Below are 22,890 nucleotides of genomic sequence, written 5' to 3'. Positions count from 1 at the left end.
CCCAATATGTCCCCAATTGTTACTATTTAATATAAACCGCCTGCCTCTACCTTATTTTAAAGATTTTTTATGCCTATACTACCTATAGAGACTCTTCGGGGCATTTGCTCTTTGTTAGAAAGAAATCATTAGAGAAACTAAAATTCCTTATCAATAATTCATTTAAATTTAGTGCGGATAAAATCTGACGCAATCTGTGCTTTTGCGATTGTACAACAGCCAAAATAGTTGGTAAATGCTCCATTTAAATTTTGCAACCAATTCGACAGCCTTTGTTTACGTTTTCATGAGCCACAGCTGATCGATCAGCTGTTCGGATGGCGGATGCGCTTTAACGCAGCTCTGTGGGAACACGAGTTTCACTTTTTTTTTAAATCCCAACCGTGCCTCACAAATGCTCTGTGTGGGAAGACAGTATTATTGAAAGGGCAACCAAAGGAAGCACGAGATTTTATATGTATGACAGCATTTTAATGAGTTCGTGATGCTTTTACTAAGAAAACTTTTTTTTTAAAACCATAAAACCTTATATAATACAATATATCAAAAAAACATCGATGCCGAATACCATATAATAATATAATAATACCTAAAAAGGTTGCTCAAAAATACGTGTAAATAAATTAATATCGGAGACTTTTGCTAGAGCCGGGTGACTTTTCTATATATACAGATTTTAAATCTCGAGACTGTGAATGTGCAGCCCTGGTTTGTTGGTATTTTTTAGTCAATTTCAACAGTTATTTTTTGTCGAAGACATAAGTATATATATCACACAAATATGTCGGATAAACATTACCAGGATATTGATAAAATCTAAATTTTAAACTTGGTGTTAACCTTACCCTTTTATGCGTTTCACAAGACGCTCTACGAAATATTTGCTGACAAAAATACGTAAGAAAGTGTATTATTGATTTTTCAGTAGTAATTTTGTAAGAGAAATAAAATGAACTTATATTTGTTTATTTTACTGTTGGGAAAAGTGGATTAATATTGATTGAAATTAAGGATAATACCTTTATTAAACCGACAAATTTGTTAATAGTCATCGGTTGCTTTTATTTGTTTAGAAAAACCAGAGCCCGAACGGTAAGAAGAAATCCTCTACAAAATGTGTGTATCTGATGGATACAAACACATATGTACAAACATGCTTAGAGACATACATATACATAAATCCATGTCCAGCTATTTGAATGCATTTATACAAATAGATACATATGTATAAGCGAAGACAAAAAATAGTTTTTGACTTCTGAAGATTAAGTGAGTTTTTAAGTGTACAAATTCGGTAATTTTTTTTTAATGTATATTTATAAACAAATTAATATAGTGTTTTAACTTCCTTAATTTATCTTTAGTTTACTTAAAATTCAATATGACGAGTAATCATTTTGTATTTCCAGATCCAAGCACTATTTATAATCATGACAAGACACAACCACTTGGGTACCATATACCTTGCAGTAATATTATCAGCAACATTCACAGCTGCAGTTGTTACATCCAGTGAAAATGAGGATGAATATTTAACACAAAAAGGTTAGTTATTGTTAGTTATTGAAAACGTGTATGTCCTAAAACCGTTGAATAATTAATTGTTTAATTAAAATTATACGTTTACGTTAAATGATGAGGTGATAGTACTCACCAGTCACCTGAATATTTAAAAATTCGTTGATATATATCATATCTTTACAGAAATCATATTAGAAAAATCGTATCATGGCTTGATTCGGGAAAACGAGACCTTTGTGGAAATAACGCCATTGATCAAAGTTGACGAAGAAAAGATTTGCAACTTTCACATTCTTAAAAAACCATATCATGAGATACCATTTGAAGTAAGTTTACCTCCCGAAATTTTATATCACACTCTCAATAATATTAATTTACAATTCCAATTTTAGATTGAATTGGTTAATAACTTGGGAATTTTGAAGGCACGTCGTACATTAAATTGTGAAAAGCGTAAAAGTTACCATTTTGAAATCGTTGCAATATATTGCGATGGCACGCCATCAAATACGGCGAATGTTCATATCACTGTAATTGATATTAATGAGTATGCTCCGACCTTCCTAGAGCCATCTTACGTAACGGAAGTCGACGAGGGACGTCTGTACAATGAAATCTTGAGGGTCGAGGCAACGGACAAGGATTGCACTCCACTTTTTGGAGATGTTTGCAAATATGAAATACTCAACAACGATGAACCATTCGCGATCGATAACGAAGGATCGATAAAAAACACTGAACCGCTATCTCATCGAGCATCGCATAATCACATATTGTCGGTTGTGGCCTATGATTGTGCGATGAAGGAGTCTGCGGCGATTATGGTCAGCATTAAAGTTCGTCGTGTGTGCGAAGCAAAGTTCTTGGGAATGCCGGAACGCATCGATTATACGGTACATATACATACATACATATATTCATCAACACAAGACAGAAAAAATACTTCTGCAAGCTGAAGTTCATGTGCCCTTAAAGTTAAGCCAAAAACTCTCGGCAACTATTATTAGTGAAAAAAAAAATCAATGTAACATTGATAGGATCCATGTTGACGAACGTTTTGTGGCTTTAATATTTTCTCTGAACCTTTTTAAGGACTTTATCTAAAATTTAAATATATAAAAGATGAAAATACATTGAAAAATAAAAAAAATATATAAATATATATTTGATGACTGCCATAAAAATGATCAGAAAATTATTCTTATATATATATATATATATATATATATATATATATATATATAATATATTTATTTATATATAACATATATGTATACTAGCTGCAATCCAAAGATGACAATCTGCAAATGTTGATTTATACACATAGCTAAAAAATTGAGACAACAGTTTGCATAGTAAGAAGCATACCTAGATCTACTCGGCTGTTCATACTGATCAAAAATCAATAAGATATGTGCTCGCCCCCGATCCCGAACAACTTAAATTTTTAAAATGCACATTTTCGCTCTTTCACTATCATTTCTTCTGATCTAATCCGCTTTTGGAAAATTATATTATGCCGTTTCAATAAGCCTTACGGTACCCTCAAAAAACAACCTCCAGCGTCGGAGTCATGAGCCATTGTCCCCGTGTGCTTCAATCCACAGTGATTCTGTTTTTGTAATATAGAATCTCCGAAATCGCAGTTCGTGTTCTGTAACTGCACTGTAAACCAATCAAAAAAAAAAAAAAAACAATGGCGTACACAATAAATATTTCGTTAGGGAACCAGTGTGATCAAAGAAATAAAAGGAAATGATCAAAAGGTATCACTGCCACGTGTTTCCATCAGAGACCGTAATCATTATAGGTTATATTATAAAAGTAATGATTATATTTAGATTTTGTTTTTTTAAATCACCATTAAAAAAATAAATTTCAAAAATAATGATTATTAATTATTTTTCATTATGTTACTCAAAATAAAACTCAACTGTAAATCACGGGTTCATTTGTTTCATATTATTGTATAATCACCGCATAGCTACCCTCATTTCTAATTTCGTAATAATTACCTTTGATCAAACATTTTTTAATTTTTAGGTTCTAGGTATATTTTAATACGTATTAATTATGTTTAATTATTTTTAAACATACTTCAAATTTAATTGCTTTCTAACAGTAGCTACCCCTTATTAATTATAGTCAGGGAGCACGGAAAGCCTCCAATTATTTCCAAATGCCCGCCTGGACTTGTGTGATGCTGCGTGTAGCAATCAGGACTTGAATATTCGTGCATCGATATCTCTTAAGGTAAGCATTTTATGTTATGTATGCTTATACCATAAAGTAAGAAACCAGAGTGTAAAATAAAATTTAATGTTCGCAAAAAAAATGATTCAGTGTTTTCTAAATAAAAATTTACTTCAAACAAATAAGTAAGCAAATTTAGGACGCCATATAGCTGCCATAGGAGCGATCGGTAGATGTAGAGAAAATGTAAAGGTGTGAATGTAAAACTGTAACTGTCAAACTGTAAACATAATAAGTATAGGTAAAATGTAATGAAATAATATCTGCAAGGGTATACAAACTTCGGCGTGCCGAAGTTAGCTTCCTTTCTTGTTTTTACATGTTTCTGCAATGTCAGAACTTCCAATTTATTTGGAAAACCCTGATTTTAGCACTCTGGGACTAAGTTTATCATTCTCTCCTGTTTGGAAACTCGATTTAACGGGAGTTCAGGTGGATCTTCTTAGATGGATCTCATGTTATCTGAGTGGAAGGACACAAAAGGTCCTGTAAAAATATAACTTGTCTAATGTTCTTCGGATTATCTCTGGCGTGTTGTTCGTTATTGTTTACTTTATTTATTAACGACCTGCCGATAGTTCTCACTAACTCCAGAGTAATTATGTATGCTATGTATGTATGTCAAACTTGACAGTCCGATTTACTGACAGATCTTAATAATTTTCAAAAATGGTGCTGTGTCGTTCTCTAGCTTTCGACCTTTACGCTGAACTGCTGTTGGAAAGAATTACTCTAGTTCATTATTTGGGCATCCGCATAGATACTTAACTTGACTTTGAATGCAGACTAAATTAACCCTCTTATTCAAGTAGACCCCTAATCATTTTATCTTTCCTAGCAAAGTACTTCCTAAACTTGTTAACTTTAATCCTAACCCACTTAGTAGGTGTGCAAGCAGTAAACCAGTAGTTCTACTGACCAAGAAGAAGAATAAATGTAAATCGAGAAAACTTTCGTGTTGATCTCAAGAATGTCTTTTTATTTTCTGGTTGTATTTAAAATGCCTCATTAGCAACTTTAATATATTTCCAGACCAAACACATCTCATTTGGATGCGATCGGGAAATATCAAATTGCACTTCGCAACAGCTAATGAAGGACCTCTTACCCCGCAAAGCTGAATGGACAAAAGTGTTGAATTTCGATGAAGGTGTGGAACCCATATTTCATTTCGATGGCTCCACTGGGGTAGTAATACCCGATACAGTTATCGACCATTATGACTTTTCAACGCATCCGTTCAGTATATTGACAGTGTTTCGACATCACAATATTCAGGGGTCAAGTTCAGAAAATAAACATGTCAAGGAACATATTTTGTGCAGTGCTGACGACCACAAAATGAATAGGCATCATATGGCTTTATTTGTTCGAAATTGTCGATTAATTCTATTATTGCGGAAAAACTTTAATGAAGGCGATCTGAATATCTTCAGTCCAGCGGAGTGGAGATGGAAAATCCCAGAAGTTTGTGATAACGAATGGCATCATTACGTAGTAAATGTCGAAGATTTATCGAAAGTGGAACTCTTCATTGATGGTGTACGATTTGAGAATTCTATTGAGGATCGTCACAGTAATCCGGAGGTAATAGATGACTGGCCACTTCATGCCGCCCATGGTGTGAACACCTCATTGGCCATCGGTGCTTGTTATCAGAGTTTAGAAAATCGCCTAAAACATGGCTTTAATGGTGACATTTCCAAGGTCAAGGTAACTCTCAATGGATTTCTCACACCAGAAGATATTAAATGTGGAACTTTTTGTGCGGAGCATTTACTATCACCGAAAGAAAATAATAAAAATGATATCCAGTCCAACGGACAGATGAACGAAATATCCATTGAGGCCAAAACGAAACATGAAATTGAGCAATTAATGCATAAAATTCAATATATTAATGTAAAAAAAAACCCAACCATAGGACGACGTAATATTGAAGTTCGCACGGAATTGGCTTGTAATAATCAAAGTTATTCGCTTCGTTTGCCGCCAATCGAGACATATATAATGGTCAATAAGCCCACAGCCGCGATCGGTCTAGATATCGATGTTGGCTCCACATCGTTATCGGTAACTAAAAAAGTTTTTTCTCAAAGTAAAATTAAACTTAATTAAAAATGAACTTTATTTTTTTTTTTTTTGAATTCATGCAGCTGGATAGCTCACCTGATCAAGATTTGACTTTAGATTCGTCCAAAATATTAATATCTGGTAAGTGAAACAAATGTTGTTATACACATTTTTCGATCTTTTTATAACAGCTATTAGATCTAATCGTCCGATCCGGACCGTTTCGACATATATACTAGTTTTTGTAGAAACGGATAGACGGGCAGGCAGACAAATGTCCAGACGGACATCGCTAGGTCGACTCTACTTAATAGGGTCAGAAACGATCCATTACTACATTGCAAACTTCTGACTAAAATTCCTTTCAATACCCTTTATGGGTACAAAAAAGCATTGAGCTGAAAATAAAATCGATTCTATAATCGATTAATCGATTGTTTTCAATTATACGATAAATCCATATACATTTTTAGAATCGATTTAGTCGAAAAAGATGTAAACATATGTAAAGAAGTAAAGTACAAATATTAACATTTTTGATTCAGTATTTTTATTATAATTTGTCTATTTTCGGAATCCCGATTTCCGGAATTTGGTATTTTGGATTCTAATGGTCGACCTAGTAAATGTCATATTAACGATGTCATTCAAAAGGTGAAGAACACCAAAAAGCTCACTGTTAAAAACTAAAATGAATAGATAAAATGCAAAGAACCATATAATTATGAATATATGATGGATTTTCAATATAATTAAAATTATATGTTGTTGAGCCGGCTTGAGGTCAGGGAGGGTGGAAGAATTAGAAGAAAAACAGTACAAAACTCCACGTCGAACAGAGCTGACGTGTAAAATAATGTAGGTCAAAAAAGTTATGTTTTTTATTGTAAATTTTATGTAGATTAATTGTTTAACATTGTTATAGTTGCCCTGAAGACGGTTGACGTTAGTTCAACCGAAATATATCGCACCAAACTGAATAAAAAGCTTTTTATTTATGTTGATACTCCACCCCCCTCCCTGACCTCAAGCCGGCTTAACAACATATAAACCAAGGAAAGGTCGCCAAAAACCACAACTATAATTAAAATTGTTATCGTTTTCTATTATACTCGATTTCCTCGTCGAATTTTTTAGAAAAAATCAAATCACAGACAATCACTTCCTAAACTTTTTACCTTTATTCCTAACCCACTTAGTACGGGTGCAAGCACCAATGTTTAATTTTATAAATGTCATATTAACGATTAAAATTCTTTTCGTTTTCGATTAAAATCGATTTCCTCGTCGATTTTTTTTAGAAAAAATCAAATTACAGACCATTGATTTGTTTCCAGCACTAATAAGGCCCAACTATCGATATTTTCAGTTCTAAATACTGTGTGAAACTTTATTTTTATCGATATATTGTTTTTAATACTAAAATAATAAATATATTTCTTTAAAGGAACATCAAATAAATTGGTATCGTATCAGGAAATAAAGCTAGGTGTACACATTTTGGACAAAATCTTCATCGAAACACTGCCCAGAAAGAGAGAAATAACTGAAAATGGACCAAATGTTATTCAAAATCTGGACTCGTGTAGCGTTGTGGTATTTCCCTCCTTAAATCCGGATCATGAAGATATACAAATTGATGGCGATGAGTCGCTTTCCTCAACAATGGATATTAAAACGAACATTAATAAAGATGGCGTTGAAATGCTGGGCAAGGACACCATTCAAAGCTACCTAAACGTCCTACGATCCCTCATATATAGTAATAAAAAGCCGGCTTATTATCTGAATCGAGTATTTAAGCTGTCATGTGCCCAGCTTAGCTCGCAATTTAAACGCGCGGAATATACACTAACACTCACTGTATTGCATCCAAAACAAACTCTGTTTAGGTCAACGACCAGTCTGCAATCATCTTCTTTGCCTTTAACTAACCAGAATACTATTGGTAATAACAATATTGAAAACTCTTACCACCTTAATAATGGTCTGAACAGTGACAGTGACAATAATCAACAGACAGGTGGGTTTCGACTGTGAAAAATGTTACTTTACAGAGCATTTGAAAGATATCGATCTAAAAGTCGTGCCTTTATACAAATACAAAAAAAAATACTTAGGGTTGAATCAACCAATATCACACAATATCAAACTGGTTCTAACATGCCTGACATTAAGTGACTGTTGCAAATCGTACCAATACAATATTATTTTTGTTGTTGTATTACTACAACAGTTCAGAGCATTAAAATCCATCGGAAATATATATTTCAGTTCTTGGTTCTAAAATGTTTTCGGCCAATGTAATTAATAGTAAAATAGTATGTTACTTTATTTTTGTAGGTTTGTGAATTTTAACTGCAGATTGTGGATAAAATCCACTGAAGAATAGTTAAATCACGTAATGTAATAATTATGTATCTTAAACAGTCTGTCAGAGTGAGCTCCAGGATTGGTTGAATTTACCAGCAAGAATTTTTGTTGTGTAGAACATTTTCTAGCTCATTTCATTTTTTTATTTATGTATATTTTTATCTCTTCAGATTCCAAGGTTTACTCATATTCCCTATTACATACGAACGATGTCCAAGAACCGAAGTCTCATGTTCACTCATTCGTACATAGAGGTAAGCTGATGTAGTCTATAAATATAAAACTTTCCAAGGTTTAAATTGTTTTCTTTTAGCTGAAGGCTCTCATCTAACGATGCTCATAATACTTGTTAGTGTCTTTTTGGCTGTACTTTTGTGTGGGGTTTCGATCGCGCGTTTGAAAAATAACCAAAAATACTCTGATCGTCACCAGCCCAGTCCGAAGGTAAGTATTTTACATACATTTTCCTTGCAAGTGAAGATGCAAATTATCCTACTTTCGATGTGACCCTTGCCATTGAGACTGATTTACAGAATTTATCTGACAGTCCAACCAAGAAAATCCCCTGTTTTTTGTAAGGCTTACGTTGAACGGCTACATAATTTTATATCTGAATTTAATTGGTCCAACTATTTTTCATAGTGCCATTAATTTATTTTTTATTCAATGTGTTTCGTCATACTATCCATCAACCCTACATAAAACTCCTTGGTTTCCCAAAGATTTGAGTAGCCTCAAAAATAAACAAGAAAAGAAGCTAACTTCGGCACGCCGAAGTTTTATACCCTTGCAGATTGCTAGATTGCTATTGGATCATTGAGAATCGAACCATTCTGGTTAAATAATTTTAAAAAAATAAAAGAAAATATTTAAAAGTTGTATATTTATACATAGCATAAATAAAATGCTGAAAACTCAACATTGTACCTATACTTATTATTTTTACAGTTTGACAGTTACAGTTTTACATTCCCAGCTTTACATTTTCTTTACATGTATCGATCGTATCTATGGCAGCTATATGATATAGTTGTCCGATTTTTATGAAATTTATACAAAAATTCTGAAATAATAATAAAAGCTCATATCTCAGAGTATATGAAAACACGTTGAAAAACAACGAAGTTATAATTTTTTTTCTATTAATTTCCCGATCGTTCCTGTGGCAGCTATAAGATATAGTCGTCCGATTTTAATTAAATTAAAACCGAAATTTTAAAAATACTACAAAATGGCCATATCTCAAAAATTATTAAAATATGTAGAAAAACAGCCAAGTTATAATTTTTTTTCTTAAAACTGAAATTATAATACCCTGCAAGGTTATAAAAATCTACTTTGTATGTTAAACTGAAGCGCACTGGTTCTCAGTCTGCCCTAGCCAGCTACTTATCGGCCTTACTGTGCTAAACCCGCAGTGTTACAAAAACTATTTTACTCGGTGCAGGGTCTAGCTCTCTCAGTACCGGAATCAGTTTAGTAATTTTATTAAAACTAAAGGCATGACCTTTTCTTAATCGCTTCCTTTGAAAATACAACCGTATATAATGATCAGGCAATGCCTATTTCAAGTCAGAATTTTTTCCTCATGCCCAAATCGAACTAAATGTTTAGTACTAGTTTAAACCAAAGCTCTCTTCTTTTAGATCTTGTTAGCCATTCAATGTCATTACACCATATTTCCAGCACCTTCCAGTTTTTTCTACGTGTCAAGATGGTGTTATTAAACAAAGATCAAAACTAAAACCTTTGGAGTTCACATCTTTCATTATAATTGGCTTTCATTATAACTACATTACATTACATTTTTCTGACTAACTTAAGAGTTCTTATGTACGCGGATGACGTCAAATTTTGCTTGGTGGGCGAAGTCCCTATATATTTTTTTAGTTCGTCCCATCTTAGAATATGAATCTTGCGTTTGGCAGTAAAGGCATCGAATGGGAACTTTTTACTTCTCGCCTTACCGTCGTATTCCACTAGAATCCTACTACTTATGGTAAACATCCTTTGAACTGCGTGGATCCTTTACAGTCCTATGTGCACATTTCAGATCAACACTGATCTCTTATACATTTCTTACTATTATTCTGCTGAACGCATATGACCACTAATCATAATGCATTCTAGTTATTGTTATAAAAAGAATTATGTCCCGAAATGTTTTTCAAAGAGAGAGAGAGAGAGCGAGAAAGAGAGAGAGAGAGAGAGAGAGAAACAGAGAGAGAGCGAGAAAGAGAGAGCGAGAGAATGTCCCGTGATGTTTTTCAGAGAGAGAGAATGTCTTGTGATGTCCTCAGATGTTTTTCATGGGAGAACAAGAAAGGAAGCTAACTTCGGCACGCCGAAGTTTGTATACCCTTGCAGATTGGTTTTGAGGTTTATATTATAGATTTAAATGCTGAAAACACTCACAAAACAGAGTTTCATTACATTTTACCTATACTTATTATGTCTACAGTTTGACAGTTACAGTTTTACATTCCCAGTTTTACATTTTCTCTACATCTACCGATCGGTTTATATGGCAGCTATATGGTATAGTTGTCCGATTTTTATGAAATTTATACCATAATTCTAGAATAATAAAAAAAAGCTTATATCTCAGAGTAGATAAACATACGTTGAAAAACAACGAAACTATAATTTTTTTTCCTATTTATTTCTCGACCGTTCCTATGGCAGCTATATCATATAGTCGTCCGATTTTCATAAAATTTTTACCAAAATTCTTAAACAATATAAAATGGCCATACCTAAAAAATGGTGCAAAAATGTTGAAAAACAGCAAAGTTTTAATATTTTTCTACAAATATATCGTATATATGTATGTACTACATATATATGTACAGCTGTGTTCACGGAAATAGCAGTGCCGCACGACCTGCACGTTTAAGATTGGAAAATACTATTACAAACACTATTTTCATAAATTTTTTTTCATAAAGGCTTAGTGTATTTAATTATTAACAATACCACAATCATTTAATTTAGGTAACATAAACCTAATAGAAGATATATCTAATAACAATAAAAAAGGTCTATATTATGCCGATCATTGAAATAGCAGTGAAAAACTAAAATTCTACATAAATTTAAAAATATCGTATAAGACACCTATTTCTTCTTAAATTCTAATTGACTATGATCTAATATTTTGTTAAATAGCCTTTAGAAGCTATCATAGCCTCATACCTGGGTGGCAAGGAGTCCACCAAGTCTTAGCAACGCTTGAGGGGAATATGGCCTCATTCCTCCTGCACAAATTGCCAAAGCTGCGGCTTAGAAGTCGGAAACTCCTTTAATACGTAGCCCTTGATGTCCCTCATAAGTTTTCGATCGGATTTATATCCGGGGACTGTGCAGGCCATGGCATTGCATCCACTTTTTCATTAAGAACCCACTCCTTGGCCACCTTGCTGGTATGATTAGGGTCACTGTCCTGCAGAAATGTCCAAATTAATGGCATATTTTCATCAGGATACGGCTGCAAGACAGTTTTTAATATTTGGACATAAACATAATGGTCTTTGATCCCACCGATCATATATACGGGACCTACAACGTTGTATGGAAAGTATACCCATACCATGATTTTTAGGCCACCGTGTTTTACTGTCTCCAGCGTATGGTTTGGGGGGTACTATGTATTTGGAGGTCGACGGACATATTGTCTTGTCCTATTTCACCAAATAAAACCAGTTTGGAGTCATTTGTTCAAAGGATCTTACGCCATTTGAATAGTGGCAGTTCAAGTGGCTATTGGCGAACTCCAATCTGGCCTTGACATGCCTTTAACCATGCAGTGGCATTTTCCATGGACTTCGCGAATCTAAAATTTATTCAATAAGTCCCCGGCGAATGGTCCCATGATTGATTCCCATGCCAATTCCCGCTCATATATCCCTAGAGGATGCAAAAGGACGAGCTTTGCTGAAGCGAAGTACGCGTCGAGCCTGTACAATTGTGGTTTTGCGAATCGTACCTCGGTTTTTTTGGGTTCGGTTCATATTTTATGACTTATAAACTATTTTAAAAGAACAATTCGAAAGATTTGAAGACTCTTTACATGTTTTGCCCTTCTTTCTAGGCTAAGTTATCTGATACCTTTCTCTCATGGAGCAGTGAGGTCCTGCGTCCACTAAAATAATTTTTTTTTGCGTTGTAAAGGTGTATTATAGTATAAACTATAATAACGACCGTAATTAAACTCATTTTTTACAAAATTAATAGAAATTTCGGCACTTTTTTCGAAAGAAAATTAAAAACTGCTATTTCAGTGATCGGCCAAAACGAGCTGCATATGTGAAAAATATCAATAAAACTTAAAAATAGAGCAAATCTAACGAAATTTTTTCTCGATTCTTATCTTTATGTTCCATTTTACAAAAACAATGTGCAATAAATCAGCTAGCAAAAAGGAATATGTACAAAAAAACGTTTTGAAGTTGTTCCTCTGTCGCACTGCTATTTCAGTGAACACAGCTGTATGTATGTATATCCCATTATTGGTGTTTAGTCCAAGTGGTTTTCTTGCCGATCTGCGGTATTATGATATTTTTGAAAAGTAAAAAATGTTGCCTCGCATATTATTGAACAAAAATAAAGTGTATTTATGTAGTATTAAAAACTTTACTATTTATTTATAGATTGTCGATGATGGCTTAATTTGGGATGACTCTGCGTTGACTATAACTATAAACCCAATGCAAAACGATGCTGGATCTGAAAATAGTTCAGAGTCAGAAAATTCCGACTCGGAAGATGAAGAAAGTGAGTAGTAAATAATAATTTATTTTTAGTATTTATATATATTAATATATATTTATATTTTAAATTCCTTTTACTTGAAAGTTTTAAAGGATGGCTTTGCTCACATAAATCAGCTTGAATGGGATAATAGCAATATTTTTCAACAGTAAATTGTATCGAAATCTTTTCTCACACACACAAAATGGAACTTTAAAAATAAATGTAAATGTACTTTTAAAAACAAATATTAAAACCAATAATTTTACAAGTTATTCCGCAACAACAATAACAAACAGTTAAATCAGTTATGCATGCAAATACATATATATATAAACTGTAAAGACGCGCATTTATATAGTTATGTATTAATTCTTTCGTTTGCAATTATGTATGGATTGTAAAAACTAAGTCAGTGCGGCAATTGCGCCATATACATACCTACATATGTACACCATAAAATCGTAACAGGGCCTACTAGGATATACAATGTGGCCAGACACAGTGTGTCCTAATTGGCATATATACATGGTCATACTTAGCGCCGCACACACAAAATAATAGCTAAGGTATAGTACAATTACTATTATATATGTATGAATAACCGAAAATCGCTAGAATCATAATAAAAGAATCGTAGAAACAAAATAATATACGTGCATAAGACCTTGATTCGTTTATTCTTTCCTTCTCTCTCACATGCACAAACATGTCTGAACATGTCTGATAAAAAAAACTCACAACAACTGCATTCTACCGCTTTATTGCATAGAAGGAGATTTCTCCGTCCCAATAATTTAAGCTTTATATTTAATTAATAAAACCAATATATTTCAAAAGGGAATCGAAAATAGCCCACTATCAATTAAGAGAAAAGAAAGCTGTAGTTTTTGATTTCTAATTTATAATTTTATAAAAATTAAAAAAAATAGATTAAGACAACATATCGATATAATGTGTAAAAAATTTTTTTTTATTTTGCTTTAAACAGTTAAATACTAATAAATATTTGTTCTAAAAGAAAATAAAAAAAATAATAATTTCAAAAAAAAAGTTATCATATTTGATGTTTATTATTTGTTGACACCTCAATTGGTATATCCTTGTAGTAAAAGAGATGTATGTAAAAACAAAAGTAGGTCAGCGCTTGGAATGACAGCTTAACGGAAATGTTTATAAAGAATGTTCCCATATCGGAACAATCAAGCCAACTAGATTATTCATAAAACGGCGAGGGTATGCAACAATTTAATTTTAAAATGAAGCTATGATTAATTTTTAAATTATTTATCTTGTTTTATTATTAGCCCCCATATTTCATTTCAATGCCCACTTGTACGACTCTAAAGATACTGAGACTAGAGTTCTAATTTTGTAAATTGTTATTGGTTAAATAAAAAATTGATTTTGGTGTTTAAAAAAGGTGCTTTTCCATTCGGGCGATTCTTAAAGAAATACAATAATAAAGGAATATGGTAGAAAATCCTCCAGAGACTGGGCAATGGAAACTGTATTATCCCGGACAAAGGGTAACGGGTCACCCAAAACGTCGGTGGAAGGTGGATAATAATCCTCCCTGCGCGTTATGATGGAAGCAGGTCATAATCGATACAGACTCAGAAGAGGATCTACATTTCGTTGGTGCGTCTGCTGTATGAAATGTGCAACAAGCTTATGAGGAGAATTCAGCGGCAGGCACTGCTTTGTATATCAGGGGCGCTGGGGTCAACCCGTACAAAGGCTCTCGAAACCATAATTGGAGTCGATCCCCTAAACATCCACTGATTTTTTGTCTATTTTGCAGTGTACCAAAAAAATACTACTTGACCTATCCAAAAGATACTTCTTCATGCGATGGCCGCTTGTATGCTGAACATTTTCTATAAACTTCAGGACAGTTTGTAAAGTCGTTTTCGAGAAATCGTTTTGACCAATTGGAAAAATATTGTTTTGGGCACAGTTTAATTGGTAGAGAAATCAGTATTACTTGACACCCAGGATTTGCAGAGATATTCGCCATCAGGAAAGCTGCAGAGCATATACCGTCCACATGAAACGGTCTTCAGTGCAATCGTCAGTTCCATACACGTACTAGCGAGCAGGGAGACACTAGATACCTTCATGAGTCAGTGCAGCCACCATGCAAGCTCGTCCATGTATCGATGGCAACGATACCGCGGACGAACTTGCAAAGGAAGGCGTCAGGCTGGGAAGTGAGAGAATTTAAATCACGCATGATTCCTTAAAAACGCTCAAAATGCGTGTTAGAGAGACGGTTAGACGCCTGAGCAAAAAACATATGGAGAAGAAACTCAACAGCCTGACTCAGCCACTAAGTGTTGCATCTACCACGGAAACAGTGCAAACTGTTAGTGGGAATTAGCTTCATACACAAACATTCGGACAACTAGAGGCCATCTTGGCCCATATGTGGCCTCACGAGGGTAGTCCGGTTCAACCTTACGTTTCCTTTCCCTTTCATAAGATACTAAATTCCACTTACAATACTGATAACACCTATCGATTGCAAAACTCGACCGTCGACATACCCAATTCCTTGAATAACCGCTTCAATTAAATCCAAAACTGCAAGTTCAGAGACGACTCGCATCATTGTCCGAGATGGGCGGTTGTCGTTCTCACACACTGTAAGAACAAATTTTAAACCGATTGATCCAGTAAATTTTAAGTTAAGGGGTTATATACAGTTGTGATAGTCGAAAAAATCGATTTTTTTATTGCATATTCTTAAAGTATGTACTGTTGAGAATACTCTCACAAATTCATAACGATCGGAGATATGCATAAGTAAGGTTAATTCGGTGCAATACGGGCCACTTTTCAAACATTTATTATGGCGAAATGGCTAAAGTTTAGTTAATGAATTAAAAACCATATAATAACACAACATTTGAATAGTTTTTGATAAATTTTGTATTAAAAAATATGTAGAGGTAGAGGAGTTATAGGGAATCTTCCGAGTCGCCTCCAAAAAAAGTTGATTTGCGGTGTACATCCTAACTGTCCACAAAATCATCCGATCTACAAAAATTATGCCTCATTCGGTAAAGGATAAGTGACCCGAGGTATTCATGAAGCGTTTTTATTTTTAAAATTTTTTCCCGATTTTTTATCAAAATTTGAAGTCAAAACCCTGATTTTTGACTCAAAAAATTGGTTAATTTGTTAAATAAAAAATATAAGAAAATTAAAATTAAAAAAAAAAGAAGTTATGTTCCAAATTTCAAACTGATTGGATCAGTAGATTTTGAGTTATCGTGTATACCGATTTTCAAAATGTCATTTTTTAGGAGAGCGCTTTAAACTTTGTGATTCTCATGCATTGAACACCAACCGACCTTCGTTCAACTCTGCATAACTTCGTCAATTTTCCAATGATCGATGTAAAACTTGGACACAATATTCTTAAGATATTAGGCCTTAAAAATAAAAAATAAAAAAAATTTACGAAAAAAAAAAAATAAATACCTTACCCCCCCTTAAAGCAACTGTGTGACAACGATCGTGTTTTATTCGTGTTGTATTCGTGTAATGTAATAAATAAATCACCAAAATATCTGTTTGCTTTAGTCATATTTTTATTAAGATAAAATCTCTAAGTATATATAGATTTGGTTTGTGCTTTCTTAAGTTTCTAAAACGTCACCTAAGCCTATATTTTTGTATTCCTGAATACACGTAGCTCTATTAATACGCATAAAATACCATTTAAATTGTTGTTTCGAAGTCTATTCGAGTATTATTAAACATTACATATTGATATTTTTTATTTATAATTATCTTAAAAACAGTAAATAATTATTATTCTTTTTTATTTTTTATAATTCAAAATTTGATAGTACAAATTAAGCAATATATATATATATATATATATATATATATATATATATATATATATATATATATATATATATATATATATATATATATATATTTATACCCTTGCAGGGTATTATAATTTCAGTCAGAAGTTTGCAACAACAGCCGAGTCGATCTAGCCATGTCCGTCTGTCCGTCTGTCCGTCCGTCTGTCCGTCCGTCTGTCCGTTTCTACGCAAACTAGTCCCTCAGTTTTAAAGCTATCTGAATGAAACTTTGCATATAGTCTTCTATATACTCTCACTGCTATATATGTCGGAACGGGCCGGATCGGACGACTATATCATATAGCTGCCATACAAATGTTCGATATATTTTTAGAAAAAAAATTATAACTTTGCTGTTTTTCAACATTTTTGCACCATTTTTTAGATATGACCATTTTATATTATTTCTGAATTTTGTTAAAAATTTTATGAAAATCAGACGACTATATCATATAGCTGCCATAGGAACGATCGGGAAATTAATAGAAAAAATATTATAGATTCGTTGTTTTTCAACGTATTTTCATCTACTCCGGGATATAAGTTTATTTTATTATTCTAGAATTTTGGTATAAATTTCAAAAAAATCGGACGACTATATCTTATAGCTGCTATAGGAACGATAGGGAAAGTAATAGAAATAATTATAACTTCGTTGTTTTTCAACGTATTTTCATCTACTTTGAGACATGAGCTTTTGGTATTATTTCAGAATTTTGGTAACAATAATTTGAAAATCGGACAACTATATCATATAGCTGCCATAGAAGCGATCCGTAGATGTAGAGAAAATGTAAGGCTGGGAATGTAAAACTGTAACTGTCAAACTGTAAACACAATAAATATAGAAAAAATGTTATGAAACTCTGTTTAGTGTCTGTTTTCGGCATTATAATTTATAATATAAATATCAAAACCAATCTGCAAGGGTATACAAACTTCGGCGTGCCGAAGTTAGCTTCCTTTCTTGTTTTTTTTTTTTTTGCACAGGATTAAGTAATAACTACTGATCACAAAGCATATTCGATTTTTATACCCTTGCAGGGTATTATAATTTCAGTCAGAAGTTTGCAACGCAGTGAAGGAGACGTTTCCGACCCTATAAAGTATATATATTCTTGATCAGCATCAACAGCCGAGTCGATCTAGCCATGTCCGTCTGTCCGTCTGTCCGTCCGTCTGTCCGTCTGTCCGTCTGTCCGTCTGTCCGTCCGTCTGTCCGTTTCTACGCAAACTAGTCCCTCAGTTTTAAAGCTATCTGAATGAAACTTTGCATATAGTCTTCTATATACTCTCACTGCTATATATGTCGGAACGGGCCGGATCGGACGACTATATCATATAGCTGCCATACAAATGTTCAATAAATTTTTAGAAAAATAATTTTAACTTGGCTGTTTTTCAATATTATTCCATCATTTTTGAGATATAGCCTTTTTATATTATTCCAGAATTTTGGTAAAAATTTTATGAAAATCGGACCACTATATCTTATAGCTGCCATAGGAACGATCGGGAAATTAATCAAAAAAATTATAACTTCGTTGTTTTTCAACGTATTTTAATCTACTTTGACACATGAGCTTCTGGTATTATTTCAAAATTTTGGTAAAAATTTTATGACAATCGGACGACTATATCTTATAGCTGCCATAGGAACGATAGGGAAAGTAATAGAAAAAATTATAACTTCGTTGTTTTTCAATGTATTTTCATCTACTCTGAGATATGAGCTTTACTTATTATTATAGAATTTTGGTATACATTTTATGAAAGTCGGACAACTATATCATATAGCAGCCATAGAAGCGATCAGATGTAGAGAAAATGTAAAGCTGGGAATGTATAACTGTAACTGTCAAACTGCAAACATAATAAGTATAGGTAAAATGGTATGTAACTCAGTTTAGTGTCTGTTTTCGGCATTATAATTTATGACATAAATATGAAAACCAATCTTCAAGGGTATACAAACTTCGGCGTGCCGAAGTTAGCTTTCTTTCTTGTTACAATTGCTTTAGTATTTAAAATAATTATAATTTTAAAATATCCTGACACTCTTATTCTAATTTTGTTATTATTTCCTATACAATTTTGGTAAAAATGTATAATTAATTTGAATTGATTAAATTGCAAACCTTTTTTCATACGTTTTCTTGTTTTGACATTTTTTAGGACCTAAAATTATAAATTTAAAACAAAGTTAAAGATAAGTAGTACTTTGTTTTTTACAAACGTTAATATATTTGTATATAAGTTATTAATTTTACTTGTGCGCATTTTCTTTTTAAACTCGCTAAGCATTAATGTAAATATCAAAGCATATGTACAATTTTTACATGTTATCCTTTAATATAAAATATGTTGTGACTTTTTAAATATATGAAAATAATAAATAAATACAGAAAAATAATTAGAAAGTTTTTTAAAAACTTTTTTGTTTTTGGTTTTCATGTTTTCCTAGATTTGATTTTTGGTTTTTTTTGGTATGTTTATTTCTAATGTCTCTTTCGTAAGCATTATTTTCATTCTTATATACTGCCAGCCTTTTTTAACTTTCAGATTTTAACTTAAAATATAACAATAAATGCAAGATTTGTGTATGAAAATGAGTTGGGTCTATTTTCATACAAATGAAGCAATTTTTTAAAGTAAGGAAATTATATATATATAATTTTAACAAATTTGTATAACTTTCGAAAAAAATCAAAATAATTCGAATAAAATGTTATAAGCCAGAACTATATGTATATTCATTTTTAAGGGAACGAGAATTTTACAAAACTGAAAGATCTTATATTATATACCGCTGGCTACCGGACCTTCGGCTGTGTGGACAATGATATTAATAAAATAAAATAAGTCAAATAAATTAAATCATTTGGATTTCTTCGAATTTCAACAAAGAAAATCAATTTACTTTTTTGGATATCCTTAAATTTTAAGCCAGAAATATGTCCGATGACTCGGATTTAGTGCAAGCACTTCCACTTCCAGGCGATGCAGCCGAAGCCAAGGAGTTGGCTCTTGTTGCCGCTAGGGGTGATCGCAGATCCTGACTTATAGACTGGCTTTGACCGGTGCTCTCGTAATAATACGATGAATCTACAAACAAAGGAGGAGTTACTCGTCTATAGAAACCATATATGAAGTATATATATATATATATATAATATAAGAAACCATATATGGTTTCTTATATTTTGTTACTTACTTATTAAACCACCCCCAGCTCCATAACCATAGGACCCATAAGCACCGCCATATTGTGTATAAGCCGGGTTATATGCGTAATCCGAAGTAGGTACAACAGAACTGCAACCTGAAAATAAAAAAATTTTAAATTAATTATTTCTGAAAAAGCAATCTTTGAAATAAATATAAAAAATAAAAAGTTGAATGAAAAAATATTGGAACAGTAATTAGGGTTAGGCCACACCAGAACAAAGGTATTAAAACAAAGAATGAATAGGAAATTAAAAAAAAAATCTAAGGTTATATTTATATAGTAATTGTATATACGCTGCTCGGTTTTTGTTTACTGAACGGATACTTTTTTGAGTCCGTTTCTGAACATATTATTATCGTGGAATTATACGGTTTCGAAGTATATTTACGTACATTTTGCTTTTTGTTCCACTGGGAAAGTTGTGCAGGATAATGTCAAATTGGTTTTAATCTAAATACTTTAATACCAAACACCAATAATATAACAATGCTAAAGTGTGCTATATTGTTCATATTACTTATTTTTATTACCTTTGAAAAGGCGCCAAATACATAATTCTCTAAGACATTTGCTTTATCTTAATCACAATTTACTTGCTTAATTTTAAAGATATCCAAACAAACGGTCGCCATGTTATCTTGCGGGTTGATGAACTGTATCTTAAAACTACACATTTAAACAATCCGACTGAATTTTATTTGTTTTTAGATAGTTAATAATAGTTTTCTTCAGACAGCTCCAGCCATTTGCAAAAGTGGTTCGAAAATCTGTGTCACCCTGTGCAATTTATCAATAGTGCAATAGAATCCCCTTGTGCGATAAAATTTGAGACTTGCCTGCAGAATAATGATTAAAACTTGGCAGCACTGCTGTTGTCGGATATAGGCCTACATTACTACGCGGATTATTGGGCTCAGCATCTAATCGATCGGAGGTTGTGCCTAAACTGGGTTGCAGAAGTATCAGGGATGTGTGCGTTATGGTATTTGGTAATTGACTTTGATTTCCTTTCATCAGCTGATCTTCTGTGACATGAAGGTCCGGAGCATCATTATTACGCTTTTCCGATTCCTTATTCTTTTCTCCCTCGCCGTCTCGATCACAGTTTTTGTTAACGGGTTCCTTAACATTTCCGCAATGATTTGTAGCATTAACCGAGATCTCGGACAAGGATACTATGTTCCCATGTGGTGCCGTTGAAATTGAGCCAGTTTCCATTGGAGCATAGTTGCCGTCGAAGCCTAAAGCTGATGTCAGACAAAATAATAGGGTTTATGGCTTGTCCAAACTAATCACTCAAAACCTTCAAATGGAAGCAAAAGCTTATTATACTCTTGCAAAGGGTATTTTGGTCAAAAGTGTGCAACGCTGTGAATGTGGCAAATGGGTCATGTGCAAGGAACTAGCCATGTTCGCCTGTCAATTCGGCGTTAACGCAAGCTGGTCTCTCAGTCTTAAATCTATCTGAATGAAACAGTTCATTCATCTTTGTATTGCAGGTAGTATATACATACATATGTAGGAACGGGCATTCAGATTATATCCAATATGTTTTCCAACATATTTCAGTCTCCAATTATGCAATTGTTAATAATTCCTAAATTACGGAATTTTCCCACAAGGTCCTCAATTTGGGTTAGCAAAAGACTGATAATGAAAAATGTTCTTCAACATGTATCCCATTAATGTAACAACGATTTTTTTTTAACTCTAATAACTGAATCGAGCTATCATCTTCGCAACGTCCGTCTGTTAATTTTCTTCGCAAGCTAGTCTCTTAATTTTGGAGCTATATAAACGACCTATTTTTGTATTCTCATTAGTATCTAAGTAAGTCGGAAAGAGTCGAACGAGATAGGGAGATTGGACAGCAATATATTTAATAGCAAACATAGAAACGATTGGGAAAACTATAAAAATATATTGTAGCTTCGCCACTTTTTTTTTAAATATATTCATATCTAACGATCTGTAAATGTATACGAATATTTAAAACTGTACATTTATAACTTATGTTTATGTTTAAAATTCCTTTAACCGTTAGGTTAATTTATATTAAATTATGTTAATTTATTTTACATTTATATTTTAATTTTTTTCAACGTCTCAAACTATTATAATGAGCAATCGCGGCATTGCCATTTCTCTTGGTATAAACCATAGGACATATCTCAGAAAATTGGCTTAATTGAAATATTTCTCATCAAATTAGTAGCTATAATTACTATAGCCAATTTTTTACTGATGCTACACATACATACATTGTAAAAAAATACATATACATATATATATATACATAGGCATATGTACAAAACTAGAAGAATTGGGTAACAAAATGAAAATATTTTTATTAAACGTTGCAAAATTGTTGTTTTTCATTTGAATCTCTTATTTGTGATATAAAATAAAAAACCTAAATAACAAAAGTAGCCATGAATAAAATTAATAATTTTCGTAAAAAAAAATTAGTTGTTCGCAGTTTTTGGAGTTTTGTCCCATTATACTACTATGACACTGCCTCATTATTTAAAGATTACGTTAAAGAATTGACATATGGCTCTTCGAATTCAAGTTTTAATGCATGTCAATGCATTGCGAAAATAGATCTTTATAAAATATACATGATAACAGATACTAGATTAGAGGTCGAAAACCAAGTTATACGCAGCGAATTGTGGCGAGGTGACCGTAGTGGGAGGATTACAAAAAATTAAATAAAGAAAAATGTCATATATGTATAGTTGTCCCTTTCAAAGCTCTAATAAAATGGCTCAGCAATGAAAACGCCATTACTGTGTCATATAG

At 32.7% G+C, this 22,890-nt stretch overlaps 3 protein-coding genes across 4 annotated transcripts in view; 1 reads left to right on the top strand and 2 right to left on the bottom strand.

Annotated features, from left to right (window-relative positions):
• Window positions 1–1,762, bottom strand: part of LOC108071560 (glutamate receptor ionotropic, kainate 2) — a 50,263-nt gene extending 48,501 nt beyond the window's left edge. The window contains exon 1 of one of the 2 annotated variants that reach the window (XM_070287682.1): window positions 1,655–1,762. The gene's annotated coding sequence lies outside the window, so the exon portion shown is untranslated. Of the gene's footprint in view, window positions 1–1,019; window positions 1,038–1,654 lie in introns of those variants that run through there. The other variant, XM_041776612.2, reaches the window with a different exon arrangement.
• On the top strand, window positions 738–14,384 carry Cals (calsyntenin 1). Its single transcript, XM_041776617.2, has 12 exons — window positions 738–897; window positions 1,410–1,545; window positions 1,705–1,847; window positions 1,914–2,414; window positions 3,667–3,774; window positions 4,807–5,847; window positions 5,931–5,988; window positions 7,295–7,870; window positions 8,391–8,474; window positions 8,534–8,664; window positions 12,870–12,993; window positions 13,075–14,384. The coding sequence occupies exons 2-12, from the start codon at window positions 1,431–1,433 to the stop codon at window positions 13,140–13,142; spliced, it is 2,949 nt and encodes a 982-aa protein (XP_041632551.1). The 5' UTR covers window positions 738–897; window positions 1,410–1,430; the 3' UTR covers window positions 13,143–14,384.
• A 5,156-nt stretch (window positions 14,385–19,540) lies between these two features.
• Window positions 19,541–22,890, bottom strand: part of sv (paired box protein shaven) — a 30,351-nt gene continuing 27,001 nt past the window's right edge. Inside the window, exons 11-12 of the mRNA XM_041776649.2 lie at window positions 20,071–20,178; window positions 19,541–19,961 (exon numbers count right to left, since the gene is read on the bottom strand). Coding sequence (XP_041632583.1) covers window positions 19,798–19,961; window positions 20,071–20,178 — 272 coding nt within the window. The 3' untranslated portion in view covers window positions 19,541–19,797. The remainder of the gene's footprint in view (window positions 19,962–20,070; window positions 20,179–22,890) is intronic.

This window comes from Drosophila kikkawai, chromosome 4 (genome assembly GCF_030179895.1).
Source record: "Drosophila kikkawai strain 14028-0561.14 chromosome 4, DkikHiC1v2, whole genome shotgun sequence".
In the NCBI taxonomy this organism is placed as follows: Eukaryota; Metazoa; Arthropoda; class Insecta; order Diptera; family Drosophilidae; genus Drosophila; species Drosophila kikkawai.
This window is presented reverse-complemented; position numbering and strand designations above follow the sequence as displayed.